This window comes from Girardinichthys multiradiatus, chromosome 22 (assembly GCF_021462225.1).
Source record: "Girardinichthys multiradiatus isolate DD_20200921_A chromosome 22, DD_fGirMul_XY1, whole genome shotgun sequence".
Lineage (NCBI taxonomy): Eukaryota > Metazoa > Chordata > Actinopteri > Cyprinodontiformes > Goodeidae > Girardinichthys > Girardinichthys multiradiatus.
In genome coordinates this window covers 10,872,079-10,897,252 of record NC_061814.1, presented here as the reverse complement: position 1 = coordinate 10,897,252, position 25,174 = coordinate 10,872,079, and the positions used below count along the sequence as shown (strand labels likewise).

The window sequence follows — 25,174 nt, the reverse complement described above, 5'->3', positions numbered from 1 at the left end:
GGCAAGCAGAGGTGATCGGACCTTACCAATGAGCTTGTATGAGACCTGGAGGCAGGAGCACATTCAAGTGTACAAAGCAGCTTCTGAACCCGGATTCGGGAGGTTTTCTCCACAATCAGACACATACGACCTTTGTTAAACCCCCACACGACCCACTTTGGCGCGTGCATTTGTGTAACATCAAACAATGACCCTCAAGGTTCAGACAACGCTTTTTATTGGGGAAAATAAAACTATTGAGCTGAATGTCTAATATAGGCACTTCACAATAACACAAGCAAAACAATGTGGAAAAAAATCAAGAATGTAAATCTCCATCAAAATGTTCCTATGAATTTGTACATCAGCAGCTCCACATTTCAGTGGCTTGCCCTAACTCCCCGACAGAAAAATAAACTGGTACCGTTTCACCTCTCAAGGTGGGGTCAAGTGGAGTTCTTCCCTCTAAAACCGGTCACATTGCACAGCTGTAAAACCTGCCCTGCTGTTCAAAATGTGTGGGTGAGTGAAAAACTGCAACATTTACAAGCATGGAGGTGAAAGGAGAACCGAACAGCACAGCTGGTGTGCATGGCAGTTTATACTTTGTCACTACTACAATGTGGGGAATGAGAGAAGGAAACACAGAATGTAGTCGATGAGATGACAGAGAGCAGCATTTTTCAGTCCTTTATGAGCCTTTATCTTCAAAGTAGGTCTGCTCGATACGCCTGCAGAAGGACAGCAGGTTGCTGTAGCTCTTGATCCTCTCTGCCAGCTCGGTGCTCGTCAGCCTGGTGGTAAGTATGGTGAAGAGGTGACCGAACACCAGCGCGTCCAGTTCCGTGGCCCTGCAGCACACAGAGAAGCACACACAAACAAGGTTTGCTCCTGGTGAACCTGGCCAATTACAGTGCCCTGACAAGGTCTTCCTATTCCTGGAACATTTTCACATTTTTAATGTCCCAACTCTTCAATTATCAATCTATCTTATTGGGATTTATCTGACAGACCAACTCAAAGCTGTTCAGAATTGTGAAGTGGAAGGAAAATGATTATTTTTTTAACAAAGAAAAATCTGGAAGGAGGAGCATATATCTTCATGCAAAGTGCAACCAATAGCTTTCAATGGAAACAGTATGGCCCAACAGCAGACCTCCCGAGACACGTCCGTCCACATGAGCTCTGGCAAAAAGAGAATTAGTTAGTGAAGCAGCCAAGAGACCCCTGGTAACATTGGAGGAGCTGCACGGATCCACAGCTCAGGTAAGACAATCTGTTGACAGCAGGTTAGTGGTTCACTCTAAAAATCTGAACCACTCAAGAGTGGCAAGAAGAAGGTCATTGTTGAAAGAAATCCACAAGAAATCCAGAATTTGCCACAAGCCATGTAGGGGACCTAGCAAACATGTGGAAGATGGTACTCAATGATGAGACCAGAATGTACATTTTTGGCCTACATGCAAAACTATGTTTGTGAAGAATAAAACAAACACTGCACATCACCCTGATTACATCCCAAAAAAAGCACGGTGGAGGAGGCATCATGATGTGTGGGGATGCTTCTCTTCAGCAGGGCCACGAAGGTTGGCCAGATATTACAAAGTGCTGGGGGAAAAAACTGTTGGAGGCCTTTCAAAAGGCTTGAGACTTAGGTGGACATGGGAGATTTTTCAGATTTTTAGTTGTTTAAAAAAACTATCATGTGTCATGCAATTCACAGTTATGTTCTCCATTGTGTTAGTGTGTCGATTTCTGGCATAGAAAATAGTTTAAGGATCATTGATATGAGTAATATTGCTTAAACTCCTTGTTAGGGAACCATAAATGCAGTATAATTAACTGCATTTACATTGAAGGAAACCCAGAATAACCAGCAGAAGTGATGAATCATGACAACAAACTTTCTTTTCAGCTTATAATTTCACTAATAAACGTCAATTTTTGTCACTTTCTCGTCTTTGTTCAAATATATATTTGAAAGGACAATTAATGGTTTTCAACGAAGCAAACTTGTTTTCTGATTGGCTAAGATGTAATGCCAAGAATTATCCACCGGGTGGTGTTCAAGCAGAAGTTTATGCCGTTTGGCTACAAGTCAAAACACAACCTGCAAGACTGTTTCCACCCAACTGGCCGGTTCCACCATTCTTACCACATCTCCGTGCATGAGGCAAGAAAATAATCCCAGGCAGAATACGTACTGTTTGTTAAAGAAGTATGGCTGAGTTCCCAGCCGCTGAGACAGAGCCTGGCAGCACTGACTCACGTCTTCATAAACCTAAAACACACAAAGCAGAACAGACACTCAAACATTCAAGCAGGAGGTCTGAATTCAGATAGATATTTTTGTTTAAAGACATTGACTTGTAAAAGTATTCATACCTCTTTAACTTTTTCACACTTTGTCACATTACAGCCAAGTTCAATGGATTTCATTCAGATCGTATCTGATCAACCAACACAAAGCAGTGCTTCATTGTGAAGTTGAAGGAAAAGGATAAATGGTTGTAAACTAGTTTTACAAATAAAAACCTGAAAAGTGTGGCATGTATTTGCATTCACCCTCCCTGAGCCAATGCTTTGTGGGACAAGCACCTTTAGCTGCAGTTACAGCTGCAAATCTTTTGGGGTGTCTCTACCAGCTCTGCAAACCTAGAACCTGATATTTTAGCTAATTTATTTTGCAAAATAGCTCTGACTCAGTCAGACTGGATGGAGAGCTGCTGTGAACAGAACATTCTAAGACTTACCACTGATTTTTTCATCTGTTTTAGGTCTGGGCTTTAAAATACCATTACAGGTTTAGGGTTGATGTTCTGCTGGAAGTCGCTCCCCCACTCCAACAGCTTTTTGTCCAGGACTGCCCTGTACTTAGCTCCAACCTCCAACCCGTCGGCTTCACTATGCCTGTTGAAGAAAAGCAACCCCACAGCATCATGCTGCTGTCTCCATATTCCACTTAGGACGGTGTGTTCAGGGTAATGTGCAAAGCTGGTTTTCCTCGACACAAATGTTTTTGAGTAGGCCAAAGTTTGCAGTTTGCGTCTCATCTGACCAGAGCACTTGCTTCCGCTTATTTGCGGAGTCGCCTACATATAACATGGCAAACTGAAAATGGGACTTTGAGATTTCTTCTAAAATGGCTTTCTTCTCGCCACTCTTCAATAAAGGGGAGATTTTTGGTGTGCCCCATTAATAGTTTTGCTGTGAACAGATTCTCCCACCTGAGCTGTGAATCCCTGCAGCTCCGCCAGTTACAATGGGCCTCTTCGCAGATACTCTGGGTAATTTTTTCCTTCCCAGACTTATCAGTTATTATGGACGGCCATATCTTGGTAGGTTTGCAATACTTTATTTTCCAATAAGAGATGTTCAGAGCTTGGGATACTGCTTTACAACTAAACCTGGGCCCTATACTGCAGAATAGATTCGACATATCCAAGTTTTCGTTGAGAGATCCAGCTTAACTTATCCTAACACTGAAGATCACAGTTAGGAGGTACTCTGATTATTTGTATTTATTAAACAGGTAACAATGGAATGTAGGTGCTTGCACTGAATGTCATTTATGGGTTTTAGAGTAAAGGGTGCTGAATGCCAGTTTTCATATTTTTATTTGGAAAAATCTGTGAAAATTACACAAAAAGAGGGCCATGGTAACTCTGTAGGAGCTACAGAGGCCCACAGCTCAGGTAGAGGAATCAGGTGGAAGGAGTTGTGCACTCCACAAATCTGACGTTTATGGAAGAATGGCAAGAAGAAAGCAATGAGATGTATCGTTTGCAGGGGACACAGCCAGGAGAAATGTGGAGGAAGGTGCCCTGGTCAGGTGTTTCAAGAAAAGAAACTACGCAAAAAAAACGCAAGAACTAACACAGCACATCACCCCAAGCAGACATCCCAAGCATGAAAAATGGTGGTGGCAGCATTATGGTATGGGAAAGCTTTTCTTTAGCAGGGAAAGGGAAGCTGTCAGAGGTGATGGGACAATGCATGGAGCTAAATACTGAAAGAAAACCTAGTCTGTAAAAGACCTGAGACTGGGCAGAGGTTCAACTTCCAACAGGACAACGACACTCAGCCAGAGCTACTATTAAATGTTCAGAACAAAGCATGTTCATGTGTTAGAGTGGCCTAGTTAAAGTCCAGATCTAAGTTCAATAGTGAATCTGTCACCAGACTTCAAAACTGATGTTCACAGAAGCTCACTATCCAGTCTAACTGTGCTTGAGGTAGTTTACGAAGAAAGATAGGCAAAGATTTCAGTCTCTCGACGTGCAAAGCTGTTTTCCAAACTTGACAATTCTGCACTACTTTGTGTTGGTCATTCACATAAACTGGCTATAAACTACGTTGAAGCTTGTGGTTGTAATGTGACAGAATCTGTAAAGGTTCTGGGGATGTGAGCATGCTTGTCAGACACTGTAAACGGCAGTTATTAGGAGGCACCCCTTCCCAGATGTAGAAAACCATTTTGAAGCAAGTTGGCTTAAATAAAGAAATGCGATCATCGCCAGGAAAACTGATGCATATCAGCTCGTCGTCTGTGGGTTGCTGCTAACCTGCTCAAGCGATTTTCCTCCCCAGCCGATGGCGTTCATCTTCCTGCGCACCTCCCACTGCTTCTGATAGGCCAGGATTTTCCCAAGAGGCCATGAGTACGGGTTGCTGTATCTGGGCCTAGAAATCTACACAAAATAAAGGCCGTTTTAGAGAGAGATTCACGTTTTTGGTTTTGATATGAGGACAAGAACACGCACCTCAGCTGCTGTGGCATCATCGCACCACTGGACGTACAGCTGCGGAGGAGACAAAGAACCTCTGTGAAAAGCTGTCACAGTGTTTAAGTATCAGTATATTGGTTCTAAATGTTTTGGGCTTTCTGAACCTCAGCAGTAAGAAGCATGTTATACACGAGCTCCATGTACGCTTTCATCTCAGCTCTCTGAACATCATCCAGGGAGTCGCTCAGAGTGTGACCCTGAAAAACCACAATATCAGTACAGTCATCTGGGGAAGAGACACCCTGCTTCACAATCTCCTCACAATGAAATAATTGAGAGTAGGGTTGAATCACCTTCGCTTTGGTGAACTGGACTATCGGCCCCAGTTCTGACACCACCTGGTTTCCCACGTGGATGAAGGGGATTTTACCTACGGAAAAAATGAAAGTCAGGAATACAAGATGCTTCCGAGATGAAATGAAGCAGGACGTGTACTGACCAGACGGTGACATGTATTCAGCGTTTGCTCTGCAAACCACCTGCACTGGCAGACCACACATTCGGAGGTAGGCCTGCAGATAAGGGAACAGGGAAGGCATTCACAGCACAAGCAACAGGAAGTTCTTCCTCAATGGTTGTACAATGGAATTCAAAACAAAATGTTCTGATAACCAACAGCACTACTACAGCTCATTCCAGCCTTGTTTGTATTGTCACCTATGAGGCAGCATCAAACGGACAGTTGGTTCAGCCTTTCACACAATTCAAGGCAATTCTAGTTTCCCCTAATTGCATAAAGAAAGTCCCAACAGGTGTTTCGACTGTTGAAATCCTTAATCTAATCATGGATCATTCCATCCTACATGCTGCACTTAGAACAACTTAGTGACCTCTGTGCGTCCTCTCTCCTCCCTCTATTCTGGACTCTTCAACCATGATCAGTGTTGGGAAGTAAACTGGTTAAATGTGTCTAGTTTGCTGCAGAGACTGCAGAAAAGATTTCTGCTGGAGACTAAAATCTATTTTTTGATGCTCTGAGATGTGGACGTTTCTGAATCTATTCCCAGACATGAAAACCTGATTATCTTAAGGTTTAAAACCTAATTTTGAGGAACCTGAAAGCGCCTAAGTGTGGCAAACAGACACTTCATGGACAGAACTTAACAGAAAGTTGAGTGGCTGGCTGAACAAGAAATACATCCTGCGCCCTGTGCAGCAAAACCTCTCCCACTCAAACACCCACCCACCCATCCATCCTAGATTATCCTTGCAGAGCTGCAGGAGGGCTGTAGTGTCTCCAAAGTGACAAACAAGAGGAAATATAAGCAGATCTTATCTTCCACTGTAAACCAGAGGACCATCATGGAGGCGATGTCAAAGATCCCCCCTCACTTGAAAAATACAGAAGTAGATCTGCACAATATGACAAACTGAGATATCAGCGTGTGCATTATCGTAATTCCAAGAAACTGCTTGGATGCAATATTTAATAGGATATAACAGTTCAAGTCTCATGCATTCACGCTCTCCATATCTAGAAGGTATCAGGCCAGTTGAATGGACTTCCCTTGATGCCCACGTCACAAGTATTTCTTTAGTGGATGCTCAAGCTCATGGAGTGTTTTGTCAGAGACGTTGTGTAATGGTAAAAATGCTTGAAAATGAATGAATGATAATAATAATCAGCCCTTATCTCAGTTTTCATTAACAGCATTGCAATGAAATACGTTCTGAAATTGAGACGCCCCCACACACACTACTTAACTATGAAGGCCACTGCAGATTTTCCTACAAAGGCTTTACAACCTGCGAATGAGGTCAGCTGTTTATGTTTATCCTAGCCCGGAGTGTGTAGAGCATTTCCTGCAGAGCTGGTGGTACAGGATGTGCATAAAGATTTCAACCCCTTTAAATGATGTCATTACATCATAGTTATCAGTGAAAATATGCACTGTGTTCCACCCCTTTCTTCTATGAAAAGAGGAGAAAATGTGGCTGTATGTTCGTTAACATTAACTTGATTTGACCTTTTGTCCATTTATTAGCGTCAGAGATCGTTGTCTTCTCACTCGTTCATTTTGTTTTGTTTTCTTTGTTAAGAACAGTTTTTAAATTGCACTGCATGATCTAACATCCGTTTGTTAAGCAGCAGCAGTTTAACATGAGGTTCCTTGCTCAGCATTGGGCCCTTTTTTATGAGACAACGGACCATAATCTCTGAATTTCAACATCAGACTATTACCCTAACACATTTACAATATTTAAATCCTTTCTTATTGGATTAAGACCTCAGAGAGTGTCCAGCTCCCGGAGAAAAGCTGGGATGTTGCATGTTGAAATGTAAACGTTTCACACAGAATTTATCTGAAAATATCTGCAGAGAAAACCCAGAAATCAAACTTTACCTGAACAGCGAGAGACGAGGCGTGGTCTGAGAGCAGGATCTGATCATCTGTTGCAGAGAAATGCATCAATGTTAGATGTCACCTAGGCAACTTGGTTTGTTTCTGCAAATTCTCTAACTTACCCTTTAAAGGTTGGTACAAGGTTGCATTCTCAGGCCAAGGCTCAGCAGCTGTTGGAGTCAAAACAGGCATGAATGAAAGCAGATCGAGGCTAATGACAAACGTTGAAAGGAATAAACACTGTCTTCTTCATAGCAACTGTAAGTGGAAGCTGTCTCCTAACAGAAACCGCTCCAGCGTTTGCTCGGTCCAATTCAATCACTGAAATGCTCCTGCAGCTACAAAACAAGGCTGGATTAACACCCTCCACCACCGTGCTTGACAGCTGGTAGGAAGCGTTTGTGAAAACAAGTTTGTTTTAATTAAAGCATCACAGTGCTGGACCAAGAATGCAAGTTTTTTTTTTATTATTTGTCTGATAAATGGCTATACAGATGGATAAAACAGTAAAACCTTTTAAAACGTTACTTGTTTTAGAGAATATTTACACTTATTTTAAATAAGCAAAAGCAAAAGTCTGCATGTGGACGTATGATATGCATTTAAAAGCTCAGCAGGAGTACAGGTTTCTAATGGGGTTGCACCGATTGCAGTTTTCTAGCCGATCACCGTGAAACAATACAAACTGGTTTTAACTGCACATGAGGTAGAGCTCTCAAATATAAATGAAAAGTTTAGAGCATTGCTGTCCAAACTACTAAATTAAATGAACTAAAAACAATCTGTTTCCTAAGTCTTTCATTTCTCACAATTTAACAACACACAAAACTTGCACAGCAGCTTAGACTACAGACCTGTTTTGAGCCAAAAATTAAAGGCACAGCAGTATTTTGCATTTTTTTTAAATCACTAGGTTTGAGGTCAGTTGAGGACAAACTAATAAAACAACTTAAACCACAATAAAGTGTCCTGAGTTGTAGGATTCCTTGTTGGCAGAGCAAAGGGGGGCAGTGGCTGACTTTCAGACCTTTGTGGAGGTAGATAAGATCAGTTTCACACCTTTAGTTTATAGTCGAAGAAGTCCGAGTTGGTTTTTTCAGAGAAACCAGCTGTTTTACAGAACGCAACACAAACCTAGCATATGAGGCTAGCTCAGGTGGATTTGGTTTGTCGCTTTTTAAGCTGATCACAGAAACATGGAGGAAAGTCACTTTAAACATGCAATTAAACCATTTGTTTTTTAAACAGAGGACCTTTGATGCTCAATGTAAAGAAAGACTACATGTTTAACTGTAGACCTGCAACATACCTAGGATATATGTTGCCCAGATAGGAGCAAAAAAACAGGAGGGCTTACTCTCAGATTTAATTATATGTTTGAGGCCTGTTAGGTCCTTCTGTGGTGAGGTAATCATTTTTATTTCACACCCAATTTCCATTACTGCTTAAATTACTGTGTGAATCACATGTTCAGAGAATTTCTGAATTCAGTTAGTGTGGTCCAAGAAGGAGAGAGGTGGCTATAGTTTAACCAGCCAATGGCTCGTCACATTTGGAGGAGGGAAACAATGATGAAGATCAGGAAAACAAACTGTATATAGAGGGCAGGTAAGAACAAGATATGAGCATAATTACATGTTGCTATGGTAGCTGAAGTCAGGATGAATAAGAGCAGGGAGCAAGACAGAAAAAAAAACCCTAAGATGTTCAGGTATTTATTGGAGATTACTGTAAATGGTTGTGTAAAAGTACATGAACACAGTTATCTGAAGTGCAGATGGGTGGAAGATGGTGTTACTTTGTTAGAGAATGTGTTGATGTATTACATCTTACTGAGACGAACAAGAGGCCCCTGCAGAGGATAGTGAGGGGAGCTTATAGGGTCATCGGGGTATTCATAACCTCCTTCCAGGGTCTGTTCAGAGCTGCTGCAGGAACAGGGCTCTAATGTCCCTTTTCCACCAGCTCGATTTGGCCCTACTCAAGTCCACTACTCCATTACTGTTTTTTCCATACCGATACTTACTTTTTGGTCCCTGCTCCTGAGCAGGTCCGACCGGGGCTGAGTAGGGACTACATGTGACGTGAACAGACTGGTGTTCACTAATTGACCATGGGGGCAAGTGAAATGAGAAGGTTTTCACTGAGATAGTGCAGAGAAAGGTTAATAAAACTCAAGATTGACTACAATATTATTAGGGACCGCAATAGCCAGAGTGGGTGAAACCGAAATATAATTTTACTATTTATAAATTATGAACCATGAAGGCTGAAAGAAAAGAAAAACGACACATCAGCTTTCTGAATTACACGCAGGTAGGGGGCGCTGTATTTAATAACATCCTAAACCAGCTGATCACACATAGAATCAGCTGTTCAGATGCACACAAAACACACAAAACAAAACCACCATGAAACAGCGTGTTTGGTTCGGACATTTATTGTCGGTCCTCAAGAGAACCAGCGTCTGCAGGAGGAAACAGGTAGAGAGCAGCTCCCTGTAATCACACTGCCTGGACCTGGTCAAACGGGAGGACGTCCGGCTGAATTCACGAAGCACGAACATCCAATATCCAATCTAAAACTAACTTCAAAGGTCAAAAGTCTACGGTTTTGAGCTTTAAAGTCCATGTCCTCGAAATTGCCATGGCTGAGACAAAAACTTCCTCATAATGCCCAAAATTTTAACTTCATCAGGCAAACCTTGGAGCTTCACCATCCAGACAGCAGCGTCTCTCCTCTCTGCTTCTCCTGGCACAACCCGCTAACATCAGAACCCCTGAGCCTTATTCTATAAGTTCTGGCTGGGATGTGGTCCAGATAATTATCCTAGTGGATCATTTTATACATGTAAAAACATATATGACATTTTTGCATATACAATAATACAAATATTATTCGTATTTAGTTTGTGTTCTTATTTTCTATTTAATTATTTTTATTGTTATTAGAGTTTCGCACAGTAGTTAATAGCGCCACAAGCTTCAAGCCATAGCTCCAGCCGTCAGCAGGTCAGTGGTAATACAACAGGTACCGTACCAGGAAGAATGAAACCAAGGGAAGCGGAGCTGCGCCACCTACAACGAGCCAGTGGAAAAGGGGCATATGAGACCAGCATAATCAAGACATTTCCTAAACATTACCGATCTGAAAGCTTGAAGTAGGCTAAAGGATCTCAAATAGCAACATATCATACCCTGGTATAAAGAAATTTAATGAGAAACAAAGTCTATCAGTCTGGAAACATCTACAAGGCCATTTCTAAGGCTCTGGAACTCCAGCAAATCACACTGAGAGCCATTATACACAAACAGCGAAAACATGGAGTAGCCAGCCTAAAACTCACAACACACAACTGATGGAACCGTGAATTCAGTTCTCCACTACATAATCCTGAAAATGTCCCGCCATCAGTTTCTGACATTAAGATTATGCCGACTTGGGTTATAGAGCCGACAAATAACCTAAAGCAGACCTGCAGCTCTACCTCTGAATGGCTAAAGAAATGATGGTTCTGGGGTGGCATAGTCAAAGTCCAGACTTAAATCCCATTAAGGGGCAATGGCATGACCTTAAACTGGTCATTCATGCTGGAAATCCTCCAATGAGAATTAATTAAAGCAATTTTGCAAAGAAGAGTGGGTCAAAATTCCTCTAGAGAGATGTATAAAATTAATTTCCAGTTATCACAAATGCTTGATGCAACTGATGCTGCCAAGGGCAACAACCAGTCGTTTAGTTGCTTTTCACATAGGTCTAGGTTGGTATAAATAGCTTTTTCCCCTTAAAAAATGACATCATCATTTAAAAAACTGCCTGTTGTAAGTACACGGGTTATCTTTGTCCGATTTTACAATTTGCTTGAAAATCCAAAACATTTAAGTTGGACAAAAGGTAAAAAAAAAATAAAATTAAATAAATCTTTAAGGGAGTAAATACTTTTTCCCAGGATCAAATCCTCCAGGAAACCGCTATTTAATGCAATATTATCTTATTTCAATGTAAGTAAAAGTATGTGAAACAATTTTGCACAAACAGTTCCTATACGTCTTACCTCACAACGTGTCTTAGTCTGAAAAATGTCCTAAAATACGATTATTAATTTTAGTATATAAGGCTGGAAATGCGAACAACACATTAGAAATGTTAATGAAATAATAATAAACAGATTTGGATGTGCCTGTCTATTTAAGGGTTACCATTTTACACGCTGAAGCTTGTAGTCAGAGCACTCTCATCTCAAGGTGATCTTTAGCACACATCCGCTCCAGGGTTCCGTGTTTTCCTACCTGGGATTAAACTGTCTCGCTGTAAATAGGCGGGCTCACAACTGATGTTTTTCATCTCTGATACCGCGTTAAATCTGATTGCTGCTGACCATTAAATAGACAATTTCCTTGCTTTTTAAAGGCCTTAGCCCCTGCTTATTTTTAGTTGATAATATGCTTTTGATTGGCAGCTTCCTGTTGCTTATTAGCCTTCCAAAAGTAACTTAAAGCAATTCGATTTTTGCACATTTTTGTTCTTGCCTTTATTAAAGTTTCTGTCAAATTTATCGTTTTGTTTACCTTAAGCATAAGCCTAAAACTGACGACTATGCTACAGCTAGCCTAGGTGAGCTAGCTGGCTAAAGTTAGCCTAATAACAGCTAGTTATTGAGGAACTAAGTGACCGCATTACCTGCCATTTGCGAGACGAAAGCCTCCGCCGCCAGAGACATGTTGTAATACTGTTCCTGTTAGACTGTAATTACAATCTGAGCTGAGCGCAGTGCTGCTTCATGTCAGGTTAAGGACAAGTATTCTGCAGTCATGCAACCCTCCGCCTGCGATTAACGTCCCCAGGAAACAGAGCTACACTGATATTTAGTTCCGCTTTTCGCCTAAGCTCTGGGTTTCTTCTTATTTATGGTTTCACTTTTTTCCAGCCTCAGATGTATAATTTAAAGTTCCGCAGTATATCTGGAGGTCATTTGTGGCATCTTAGTAGAAATATTTACTGTAAATGTACATTACAAGCGTTATACAAAAATGAACAGTAGGGGTAAATTGGACAGTTCCTTTTCAAGCCAATTTATAGTGTTTGCCCTCTTACAGATTTCTTCTGTTTTCCTTTTTTGTCACACCTAAATTATTCAGATCATCAACCTAAGATTGATAAACAGAGATAACTTGAGTAAATACAAAAATCTGTTTTCAAATGATGATTTCATTTATTAAGGGAATAAGCTATCCAAACCTGACTCTATGCGAAAAAAATTATTGCCCCCTAAACCTAATAACTAGTTCTGCCACCCTTAGCAACTGACGTCAAGAGTTTCTGATAACTTTAATTTCCCCACTGAGAAAGTTTGGCCCACTCTCCTTTGCAGAAATGTTTTAATCCAGCCACGTTAAAAGGATTTCAACTATGAACAGTGGCGCCGGAATAGGGGGTACAGCACCGTGCAGTGCTCACCAATGGCAGGTCGCTGTGTGGAGAAATTGCAGGCAGATGAAAAGAACAGCAATGGCTTTCTCTGTTCGTTAGAACATCTTTGAAATAATAGAAGAATAAAATAATCAGGACCTGTGGCAGCCTGTCAGGGTTGTTGTTTCGTTTTCTGAATGCAACGCCAGTCAGGAACGGCCGTCACATAATCTCTCCAGACACCAGGACGCACGAAACCGTTTTTTAATGAATGAAGAACTTCTATTTTCTTTTTTCTTTTATTAAAGACGATTTGTTCATATGAATAAACGGTTGTTTTGTCAGCAAAAGTTCTGTCAAAACTGTTCAACAACATAACGGCAAAAGAGAAGACAATGCTTTATTTTATTTTTTTTATTTTCTTTATTTTGATAAGAAAATATTACATCTGACAAATCAGATTTACAATGAAAACACCCCTGTTTATCATTATTCTACCGGTTTGTGTATCAATGTAGGCCTAATGATTGTTCTTAATATATTTGTTGGGATTATTTGTATATTATATTTGTGATATAATAATAGCCTGTAACATGAACATATTTGACAGTTCCCGGGCTATATTAGATCTCAGTTCAGTGACGTGCGGTGAGGTCCATGACTGGTGAAGCCTTTAGAGTCGGATGTACAAATATATGAACCCAATATAGAAACTCATATTTAATTGTTTTTAACTCAATTAAAACGTAGTTGTTTTAAAAGCTTTTAATTATGCTTTAATTAATTCTATACTGTTCAACAATACGACAGCAAGAAAAACTAAATATTTAATATAAGGTCAAATTTGATTATCTAAAATTATTTTTTATTTTCCGCTGATCCTGCGGCTCCTCCATGGGTCGCAGGAGGAACTGTGACCCGATCCAGAGGCTGCGGGTTCAGCCGAACTGGAGCAAAACCGCAAAGGAGCGTCTTCGACCATGGACTGAGGGAAGTCGTCCACTCCTGGCGGTGGATCCTCCTGTGGACTCAGTGAGAACCACAGCTGGCCTGGCGCTGTGTAGCGAACAGATGCCCTCAGCTCTGGCCGCTGGAAGAACGCAGGAGGTTGTTGCGCTGCGTCATTATGATCCAGCTGCTGATGTTTTTCCTTCTGTTATGTTCTGCTCCTGCTTTTCTGGACTGTTACAGTTTGTTAAGCTGCGTCATCATTGTCCACAGCAGCAGGTTTGTCATGTCAGCCTCCACCCTGATGAGATTATTTATCCTTCCTGTTCATTTGCGCAGGGCGCCTCTGACTGCGTATTTACGCACTTGAAGCCTTTACGCTTCTCTTTACGCTTCTCTCTTACGAATCTGGGGTTACATAACCCTAGATTCTATGATAGGCGCAGCCATTTAAGGTCTGGGGTTTACTGGTTCCTAAAGGCTGAAGAAAAAACGTCTTCTTTGGGAACCGCTTGTCCGGTCTCATCATTTATACTGAGACCGGGGTGTTGAGCCGACAGTCAGAAATACGTGGTCACGCCAGCTGATACCAGCTCTCCCTTAAAGATTAGCTTCGCGCATACTAGGTACATTACGGTAATGGAGCAGAAAGGACGCCAATCCTGGCAACGGTTGAGAAAATAAGAGGAAAACAGAAAAGTAACCAACAGAACATTTATATTATTGACATTTTTGCAACTTTCACATACATGTTTTATGTAAAAAAAAAATATTTAATCATTTTACTGTAGAGTTTTGGAGAAATAACGGGTCAAAGTACCTACTAATGCTTATCCAGTATATGCTTTTCTCCCACTTTCAGCAATTTATTTCTCCAAAACCATGAGAGTTGACAACACACTCTCTTCCGATTATATTAAAGGGTCATCTATTCTATAACCAGAATAAATATTTCATACTTTTACTGTAGAGCTTTGGAGAAATAACGGGTCATACATAGAGAAGAGCGTGATCAGTCCTCCTGGACCTCCAGTAATCCACTGACCACCACTGTGTCAGATGTTGGATACTGGATGAGCATTTTGAGGTACTTTGACCCGTTATTTCTCCAAAGCTCTACAGTAAAATTATGAAATATTAGTTCTGGTTATAGTATAGATGAAATTATGATATAATCTGAAGAGATTGTGCTGTCACCTCTCATGAGTTTGGAGAAATACATTCCTGAAAGTGACACAAATGCCTATACTGGTGAGCATGGCAAATTTTAAAGAGAGAACAGGAGGAAGGAGGGTTCTGGGCTAATATGTCAAGACCCTAAAAACGCCCCTTAAGTATGCACCAACATTATAGTGTGAAAAAATTGAGTATGTGCAACGCAACACCCCAACGGCCCCTCCTCCTCTAAAATGAATCCGGTGCCGCTGACTATGAATGCGTCTTTAAGGTGGTTGTTCAGTATCTAAATTTGTCCAGTGACCAGGTCACTCCAACACATCTTTTTTTGAGTCACCCAGAGGTGGCTGTACTTCTGTACATTGGATCATTGCCCTACTGCATAACCAAAGTGTAACTGGGCCTAAGGGCATGTACTGATAGCTGGATTCTCCTGCAGAATGTTCTGGTAGAAAGCATATTTAAGATCCCATCAATTATGGCAAGTCGTCCAGCTCTTTAGGAAGCAAAGCAACCCCAAACCATCACACTCCCACCACCATGTTTCACTGCCAGTCTCTTTCTTATTGTTGAACCATGAACTCTAACCTTAACTGAGGCAAGTGAGGCCTGCAGTGCTTTAGATGTTTGTCTGGGTTGTTTTGTGACCCCTGTTAGGATTTCTTTTCATTCTTTCTGTCATTACACATAAATGCATTGTGCCTGTTTCAGAGTTAAAGTTGCGATGTTCTGTTAAAGAGAATAAAGGGTGAAAGCACCTAGATTCAACTGAGAATTATTACGTGTAAGAGGTCAGGTGAGCTACAAAGCAGCTGCTTCAAACACACACATATTGATAAGTGGAGGACCATGGAATGCATCAATTTCAAGGCGGCAGTCCTTGGCAGCACACACACTCTCTAAACAAATTATAGCTAATTATCTCACAGCACATACATGACAGCAGAGGGGATCAACATGATGAGGCTGACATGAGGCAGATTGCCATGGTTACTTCATACCATTTACAACCTGATAAAACATGTATGCACTGAATGATGTTTGCTCTTTTCTGGGATGTCCTGTGTAGCCTAGAGCCCTTGTACAAGCAAACTTGAATCTTCAATAAATCCTTAACGGAGAGAAGTAGTTTGTGGTTGTTTGGCTCAAAGCCATCGCCATGTTTGCTTTGTTCTACAAGCTGGTTTCTTCTTGCCACTCTTCCATCAGACAACTAGTACAGGTCCTTCTCAAAATATTAGCATATTGTGATAAAGTTCATTATTTTCCATAATGTAATGATGAAAATTTAACATTCATATATTTTAGATTCATTGCACACTAACTGAAATATTTCAGGTCTTTTATTGTCTTAATACGGATGATTTTGGCATACAGCTCATGAAAACCCAAAATTCCTATCTCACAAAATTAGCATATCATTAAAAGGGTCTCTAAACGAGCTATGAACCTAATCATCTGAATCAACGAGTTAACTCTAAACACCTGCAAAAAATTCCTGAGGCCTTTAAAACTCCCAGCCTGGTTCATCACTCAAAACCCCAATCATGGGTAAGACTGCCGACCTGACTGCTGTCCAGAAGGCCACTATTGACACCCTCAAGCAAGAGGGTAAGACACAGAAAGACATTTCTGAACGAATAGGCTGTTCCCAGAGTGCTGTATCAAGGCACCTCAGTGGGAAGTCTGTGGGAAGGAAAAAGTGTGGCAGAAAACGCTGCACAACGAGAAGAGGTGACCGGACCCTGAGGAAGATTGTGGAGAAGGGCCGATTCCAGACCTTGGGGGACCTGCGGAAGCAGTGGACTGAGTCTGGAGTAGAAACATCCAGAGCCACCGTGCACAGGCGTGTGCAGGAAATGGGCTACAGGTGCCACATTCCCCAGGTCAAGCCACTTTTGAACCAGAAACAGCGGCAGAAGCGCCTGACCTGGGCTACAGAGAAGCAGCACTGGACTGTTGCTCAGTGGTCCAAAGTACTTTTTTCGGATGAAAGCAAATTCTGCATGTCATTTGGAAATCAAGGTTCCAGAGTCTGGAGGAAGACTGGGGAGAAGGAAATGCCAAAATGCCAGAAGTCCAGTGTCAAGTACCCACAGTCAGTGATGGTCTGGGGTGCCGTGTCAGCTGCTGGTGTTGGTCCACTGTGTTTTATCAAGGGCAGGGTCAATGCAGCTAGCTATCAGGAGATTTTGGAGCACTTCATGCTTCCATCTGCTGAAAAACTTTATGGAGATGAAGATTTCATTTTTCAGCACGACCTGGCACCTGCTCACAGTGCCAAAACCACTGGTAAATGGTTTACTGACCATGGTATCACTGTGCTCAATTGGCCTGCCAACTCTCCTGACCTGAACCCCATAGAGAATCTGTGGGATATTGTGAAGAGAACGTTGAGAGACTCAAGACCCAACACTCTGGATGAGCTAAAGGCCGCTATCGAAGCATCCTGGGCCTCCATAAGACCTCAGCAGTGCCTCAGGCTGATGGCCTCCATGCCACGCCGCATTGAAGCAGTCATTTCTGCCAAAGGATTCCCGACCAAGTATTGAGTGCATAACTGTACATGATTATTTGAAGGTTGACGTTTTTTGTATTAAAAACACTTTTCTTTTATTGGTCAGATGAAATATGCTAATTTTGTGAGATAGGAATTTTGGGTTTTCATGAGCTGTATGCCAAAATCATCCATATTAAGACAATAAAAGACCTGAAATATTTCAGTTAGTGTGCAATGAATCTAAAATATATGAATGTTAAATTTTCATCATTACATTATGGAAAATAATTAACTTTATCACAATATGCTAATATTTTGAGAAGGACCTGTAGTTGCCATGTCAATAGGTTGTTCAACCTGAGCTGTGGATCTCTGCAGCCAGGCCTGTCAGGTAAGGTTGACAACCATCTCTCGGGGAACTGCAGTCTCTTTCCATTTTCATATAATTGACTAAACAGTGACTGTGAAATTTTCAAAGCTTGATGCTGTTTCATGACCTAACCCTTCACAGAACCAGAACAGTTGTATTTATACTTAGATTAATAGAACAGAATAGAAATATCCTTTATTGTCCCACAGTGAGGAAATTGTACTAGCAGCAAAGTGAAAGGCAAAGATAGACACAAAGGTAAAACAATATATATATATGTAAAAGCAAACAAAAATAAGAATAACAGAGTCAAATTTTCAACATAAGAAAAAAATACTGCAATGTTATTAAAAATAGCATACTCAGATTAAAAGAAATGTGCAACTGAGTAGGATGATTTAACATTTACAAAACATGGATATATGCATTTGTGCAGTGATGGACATAAAGTCTAACAGCTGCTGTGAGGATGGATATGTGATAATACTCCTTTGTGCACCTATAGGAAATAGTGAACTCTATTTACTAAAACTGGTTGCACTGGTTTTTACATAAAAGTTTCAGAATAAAGGAGGCTGAAAACAAATGCACGTCACATATTTCTGATTTTAATTTTTTTTAAATACAAATGTTTTAACCACTTCGCATGCACTACTTTGTCTTGTTCTATCACGCAAAATCCCAGCAACATAAATTGAAGTTTGTGGCTGCAACGCGACAAAATGTGAAAAACTTCAAAGGTTTATGAATATTGTTGTAAGGCACTTTATCCCCATTTGTCCTTGACGTGTAACTGTCTGTGTGCAGTACCCAAAGCTACCAGTCAGTGGCGATGCTGTACTATCGCAGTCGGACAGGAGAACGCTATGATGGTTTGTTAAACGAGCTGGTCCAGGGTGTACCCCGCCTCTCTCACAGTGACCGCTAGAGATTAGCGTCAGCCCCACCACCCCTGCACGGCGAAGCACGTATAGACAATAGATGTGTGGAGATGGACGTCTTTTTTTACGTTGGAAAAACAAATCTATGCACAATATATGAAGAACGAATTTGCTGAAATGGCGCAATCATCATAACACGTTTATGATCTTTTTGCACTGTGAGTAACAGTTGATACGCTTTAGTTTAAGCCTCCGTTTCAAGGAACCACCACAGGCTGTAATCAAGCATGAGTTCTGTCAGCCCCTTCCTGCCTTCCCTACACTCTTCACCGCTTCTGGACCGGAAAGTGCCAATTATTGTCTCTGGGCTCTCAGTTCTCCCATCCCACTTATCAACACTCCATCAGAAAACCACATGGGCTTGCATTAGATTTTGTTTTTCTTACAGACCACCGGGTTGCCAGCAGGCTAAGCTAAAAGAATCATGGCGGGGCCTTTAAGAACTGGAACATTAATGACTGAACTCGAAATAGAAATTTCACTCTGTATATTTGGAATAAGTTTAATTTAATCCACTGAAATTAAAATTGAGTTCTAACAAAGATCGTGCATCCTACAGAGTATCTTTACTTTAGTAAATATGTATCCGCCTTATATGGATATCAATTGTGCAGAATTAATGTGTTCATTCAAATCCCTTGGATGATGGATTGACGGATTGTGATACTTAGTGTTCATATGTCACTTCCTTTGATCCTCTTACACACATATGAAAAAAAACTGATGCACCAAACATTAAGATTTTTGTTTTATTTTTATCATCTGTTTTATCAAAACATTTGCACATATAAAATTTACACAAGAGGAAGTTTTGTTTTCAAAATTGGACGTACACGAAAGGAACAAAGAGAAAGAGTCGCTTAAAGAGTAAAATGCGCTTCTACATAATAATCAAAAAATAAGTACTGGCTTATATAGATTTAATAGCACATTAAACTGCAATGGGGAAATAATCTTGAAGGCGAAATGAACAGAAAGGATTGGCTTTAATTTGAATTATTGAAATATTTCAGGAAGATATTTTTGTGAAACCATGTAACCCTGAGAGAATCAGCTGAATTTACACTCGGTTGTGCATCACAATTTAGTTGGTCGAACATAAACTTGCACCTATAAACCCATGATCCATTTTATTTTATTTTTTTAAACAGAAAACAAAATACCAATATGGCTACTCTCCTACAAAAATACTAAAACATTATATATCCAACTATTCTGCTGGTCAGCCGCTGAACAATTTGGTCTTGTTTATTCTACTTCTTTAAGCGCAGACTTGCAGACCATTTTGGTAACGTGCACACTCATAAATTATAGGCTATTTTAACTTTCTATGTAGCTATTTAAAAAAAAAAAACCCTGTATTATATGCTTTACCCTGTAAAAAATAAAAACCCTGTTTTCTCCAAAAAGACTCACGTCTCACATGTAGGCACCATGCTTATAGTGCCGAACGGATATTAAGGAGGGGAATAATTCGTGTTTGTATCAAACGAGTGACAGGCCGTCTGCAACCGTTAAGGTCGCCATAATACATTCATTGATTATTTATATACAGGGCTGGACGCAGCCTCTTCAAACGATGGCCGTCAGAATACAAATAATAATAAAATAACATCACAAAGCTTTGTGTTGCTGGAATTTTAAAGCAGTTCAAATGTTTTAGGACGGAACAGTCAGCTTGGATCACGTTTTAGACTGTTATCACCGCCTTCACGCTGCTGTCGCTGCTGCTGCTGTTATTGTTGCTGTCCGTGGCTTTCTTGTTTTTGCTCCTTCCTTTGGTGTTGGGCAGCTTGTTGTCTTTCTTCCAGCGCATCCTGCGGTTCTGGAACCACACCTTCACCTGCCGCTCGGACAGGCACAGCGCGTGAGCCACCTCCACCCGGCGGCGGCGCGTGAGATACCGGCTGAAGTGGAACTCCTTCTCGAGCTCGAGCACCTGCTGACGCGTGTAGGCCGTGCGCAGCCTCTTCGGTTCCGGGCCCACGTGATTGGGATTGACTGCAAGACAATTTGAAAATACAAAATCAGCAACGATAAAAACACTTCTAATTATTGTGCATAAATATTATTCATGAAATGTAAATTTAACTGATATTTTAAATTTTTACATTCAAATATTTCTAATACTTATATTTAAATATTAGATTTATTATACAACAACAACAACAATACAAATTCTAATTCTTCTTATTGTTTTCATATTGCACACTTTAAATATAACAAAACAATTTATTTGGAAATAAATAAATAATAATATTAATAAAACAAATAAAATAAAGTGAATAAATGAAACCTAAACATAAAAAATATTTTAAATCAATAAATCAATAAGCATGGCAATCCCATGTGATTAGGACTGATTATTGTTTTCATATTGCACACTTTAAATATAACAAAAAAAATATTTGGGAAATAAATAAATAATAATATTAATGAAACAAATAAAATAAAATAAATAAATGAAACCTAAACATAAAAAATATTTTAAATAAATAAATCAATAAGCATGGCAATCCCATGTGATTAGGACTGATTGCAGGAACAAAATATTACACTGATATTACTAGAACTACTACTACGAAATATAAATAAAATAATGAATACCTTAACAAAGCCTCATTTACTAAATGACTCTTAATCCAACTAAATCAGTGTATATAAGCCTTATCTAAACATCACAGCTGTTATTTTTTTTTTGCTGTGTGTGCGTAATGCTCATTTGTGGTTGACCGGGAAGAGATCCAAGAAGAGATTTTTTAGTAGATTTTTGCAGCTTTTTGTTTGTCCGCATCGTTGCACATCCTCATCCACGCCGTTTAGCGCGTACGCACGCATACACACACACACGCGCGCGCGCACACACACACACACACACACACACACACACACACACACAAATTGCCTATACGCGCTGCAGCAGGGTCATAAAACTTTATAGCGGCTGTAATTCTCGCCTACTCTCACTGAGCTCGTAAATTATTCGACAGAGAGAAAGAAAGAAGATGCTCACTAATGGAAAGAAAGAAAGAAAGAAAGAAAGAAAGATTTGATCATCATGGATCTCACCATGCGCGACGTGCACTTTCTTCATCCAGGGGTAGACAACAATGGGGGGCTTGTCCTTGCCAAGGCAGGACGCTTTCCTCTGCACCTGAGCGGGCTTGGCGCAGGTCATCCAGTCCTGGTGGCACTGCAGGTCGCCCGGGGGGAACCTCTCCTTCTCGGGCGCGTCTGCCTCCCTGTACACCGGGTAGGTAGCAGTGTGGTGCTGCGGCCGCTCCTCTGCATCCTCCCGGTGGTGGGCCTGCACACAGTGTTGGTAGCCCGTTTGTTGTGGTGCGTACGCAGGCGGAGGGGGCTGCATTGGCTGATAACCCCCTGCGTAACTGCCACTGTCCTGGGGGTTGTTGTAATACCCCCCTTGGTCACTAAAATTACTGTAATCTTCTTCACAAGGCGGGAACTGCGGCTCGGCGTATTTACAGCTCACCACGAAGGACTCCATGATTGATTTATAGCGAGGCTAGTAGGAGAATACTAATTTTTCTTTCTATCCCCTCACTGTGTCTCTTTTTCCCCCTCTGGCATCGAGCCATCCTGCGGCTGTCAAATAGACAGACGGCCGCGAGGGTCACGTGGTCCATCAGCCAGCCAATGAGAGGCGGCACGCTGGGATGTTTATGTCAAACGTAATGGGATAATTTGGAAGAAATGAGAAATGTTCATCGCGGAGCTACTGAAGATTTGCTGCTTGGTAAAATTACTACGATTCGACGTTTGTGGACACAAAAAAATCACAGGAAATATCTATCTATCTATCTATCTATCTATCTATCTATCTATCTATCTATCTATCTATCTATCTATCTATCTATCTATCTATCTATCTATCTATCTATCTATCTATCTATCTATCTATCTATCTATCTATCTATCTATCTATCTATCTATCTATCTATCTATCTATCTATCTATCTATCTATCTATCTATCTATCTATCCCTCCCACCTTTCGGACTGTAGATTTATGACTTTTTCACCCCACAGATGGCCTGGCCTGAAAAATTAATCTCGCCCATATTGAGGGGCCGTGGGGGCCATATTTGGCCTTGTGGCGAGTCAAAAGGACGGACAACAAAACGTGGCCGGTCAAAAAGGTCCCCAAAATAAAAGAAAAAAAGGATAAAAGGCCTCCAGACAGTGACTAGTAGTTGGCTTTTTGTTACGGCCGGGGTCAGGCCAGGGTGTTTTAGGCGAAGGAGGGGAAAGAGGGGAGGCATGCATTGCTTTGCCTAAAAAATGACACTGGAGCAGGGAAAGATGCAACTTTTTTAAAGAAAAAGAAAAACGGGGTTCAATTATGCTAAACGAGAACAAATCGAAAATCTATGCAAAATCTAAGCCCTCACACGAAGAAACGGTCGCATAATAAGGATGCTTGCAGATATAATTCATTTTCTCTTGTAAAGTCCTATAAAATGATTTTTATATTTGGGAATGAAGTATTTATGCTCTGTTCCCAAATATAGGGCTTTTTCCTTTTACATACTCTGGACGTTTTCTTCTTTGGCAGCAGGTCTTATGTTGCAACCAATAACGACATTACTTTGGCTTAATGAAGAGAAGAGCGAGAACTTGGCGGAAGCATGAAAGGACCTCACTAAGGATGTAATGTATGAAGATTGAACTAATACCTATATGAAGGTTATGTGATGTAATGAGTCATTAGCCCAAGTGGGCTTATAATGATGCTTGATCAGATATAAATTTGCTTAACCTCATTTTTGTCAGCTTGAACAATCTCTGTTTCAGATTTATAGCCTGATGCAACTGGAAAGCAATTTGAGCCATACACTGCTTTGCAAAAGTTTTCATACCCCTTAAACTTGTTCTCATGTTTTGACAAAAATAAATCTGCTGTCGACAAAAACCCTAAACAAGTCCAGTTTTAAATATCACTCAAACAATGTAGGGAACAACAATGGACAAGATGGTCAGATGAGACCAAAATTAAACTGTTTAACCTATATGACAAACCCCCAGAAGAAACACTGCGCATCAGCCTGAGTACACCCCGTCATCAGGGACAAGCGGGTCAGTTGATGGATAGAGCTAAATGAAGGGCGATCTTGGAAGAAAACGTATCACAGGGTGCAAAAGACTTGAGACAATATGTTGGAGGTTCACCTTCCAGCAGTACAACGACCATGAACACACAGCCAATGTGACAAAGTAATAGATCAAGGCATAGTTGTGTGTTAAAAAGGCCCAGTCAAAGTCTAAACCTACATTTGTCTAAGGTGGCAAGAATACAAAAAAAAAAATCCAGATTTTATCCATCCAATCTTAATCATTTTGAGCCATTTTGAAATATCCCATGTAGCATGACAGAACATCAAAAAGTTAAAGGAGTGTGAATATTTTCACAAAATACTGCATGTGAGTCAGTAACCACAGAAATCACTTTATTTGCAGAGCCTCACTGATGTTTTTTGATGAAGACTTAACTAAGTCGACCAAAATGCCACAATCAATTAGATCCAGTGGCATAATGCCATTTTTCACAGTGAACAAACCATGTGGCTCAATTTGTATAAAGCAACATGACAGTTTGATGTTCATGTCACCTGATTAAAGCGATCCTGTGCCTAACCCAACACCCAAACTTATTCCTGTAGCGTCAAAGATTACTGAGCCGAGCAGATGAAAGAGAGATCCGATGCAAGTCATCGCTCATAGACTCCCCTAGAACCCAATCTGTGACCAGGGCAGCTCCACACACATTCGGTTCTACAGGGTATATATAAGCGAAGGATATTTTCACGGCTGGCTGCTGATGGCTCCTTGTTTTGTTCTTCATGAGGTTTAAACAAATTTTTCCTGACTCAATGGTTTTATTGTCCTAAGAGACATCCTATTGGCATGATGTGGGCCTAAAAACATTAAAACTACAAACCTATCCTTTCATTTTCAATACACTCCTGCTGTTCAACGTGTTTGAGTGATTTATAGAAGGCACCGCTGGTATCCTTTGACATCAATACCTTATTAATAGAACATACGGCATTAATTATGATACATGTGTGTAATAACTGTAAACCAGTTAGACTATTAAATCTGTCTGCAACACAGCAGAAGAGAGATTTACAGAAGGGGAAAAAAGGAAGCAAGAGTTCATCTTCCACCAGAATGGACAGGAGAAGTTGGCTATGGTTCATTAATATGCCCAAAAGCACTGGCCCTGACTGCTGGAATGATATCAACAATCCTGTATTTATGTGGGAATTCTGTCTGTGACTCATTGGTACCCGTTTCTTTCTGGACGCCATGTTGTTGACGTTTATACTGGTTTAAAACAATTAATGACATGCGTTGCTTGTTTGGGATGCCGTCGATTTGAGCCAAATAAGTTGTGCTGCTCGTATTTTACAGACTTTGATCTATTAAGATGTTCTACACTTTAGAGGTTGTTTAATGTGCCGTGAAAAAGTGTTTCTTCATTGAATTCTTTGTTTTGCTTTATTGCCACATTTAAATTAGTCAGACAATTAAACAGATTTCAGTATCAGATTAACCAGGGTAAATACAGAAAGCTTTTAAATTATGAGTTTTGTTATTCAGGAAAGCTTTCCAAACTCACTTAGCACTATGTTGAGCCATTAAAGGATGGTAAAGCGTAAACAGCCTGTTTAAGGTCATGGCAAAGCATCCCCATTA

General features: G+C 40.6%; 2 protein-coding genes across 2 annotated transcripts; both read right to left on the bottom strand.

The window, feature by feature from the left end:
* Positions 1–200: 200 nt before the first annotated feature.
* Positions 201–11,950, bottom strand: mtx2 (metaxin 2). Its single transcript, XM_047352491.1, has 10 exons — positions 11,792–11,950; positions 7,234–7,281; positions 7,112–7,158; positions 5,206–5,278; positions 5,060–5,136; positions 4,871–4,963; positions 4,743–4,781; positions 4,545–4,670; positions 2,184–2,260; positions 201–830 (listed from the first exon to the last, which is right to left on the bottom strand). The coding sequence occupies exons 1-10, from the start codon at positions 11,829–11,831 to the stop codon at positions 671–673; spliced, it is 780 nt and encodes a 259-aa protein (XP_047208447.1). The 5' UTR covers positions 11,832–11,950; the 3' UTR covers positions 201–670.
* A 7,240-nt stretch (positions 11,951–19,190) lies between these two features.
* Positions 19,191–24,131, bottom strand: LOC124858769 (homeobox protein Hox-D4b-like). Its single transcript, XM_047350981.1, has 2 exons — positions 21,525–24,131; positions 19,191–20,456 (listed from the first exon to the last, which is right to left on the bottom strand). Exons 1-2 carry the CDS (start codon positions 21,961–21,963, stop codon positions 20,146–20,148), a joined length of 750 nt encoding a protein of 249 aa, XP_047206937.1. The 5' UTR covers positions 21,964–24,131; the 3' UTR covers positions 19,191–20,145.
* Positions 24,132–25,174: the final 1,043 nt, after the last annotated feature.

Coding starts and splice junctions, on each gene's coding strand:
- mtx2 (XM_047352491.1), bottom strand. CDS start 11,831: ATGTCTCTGGCGGCGGAGGCTTTCGTCTCGCAAATGGCAG. Junction 7,282..11,791: donor TTTCGTCTCGCAAATGGCAG/GTAATGCGGTCA, acceptor TGACTCCAACAG/CTGCTGAGCCTTGGCCTGAG. Junction 4,964..5,059: donor TCCAGTTCACCAAAGCGAAG/GTGATTCAACCC, acceptor GTGGTTTTTCAG/GGTCACACTCTGAGCGACTC.
- LOC124858769 (XM_047350981.1), bottom strand. CDS start 21,963: ATGGAGTCCTTCGTGGTGAGCTGTAAATACGCCGAGCCGCAGTTCCCG. Junction 20,457..21,524: donor GAAAGTGCACGTCGCGCATG/GTGAGATCCATG, acceptor ATTGTCTTGCAG/TCAATCCCAATCACGTGGGC.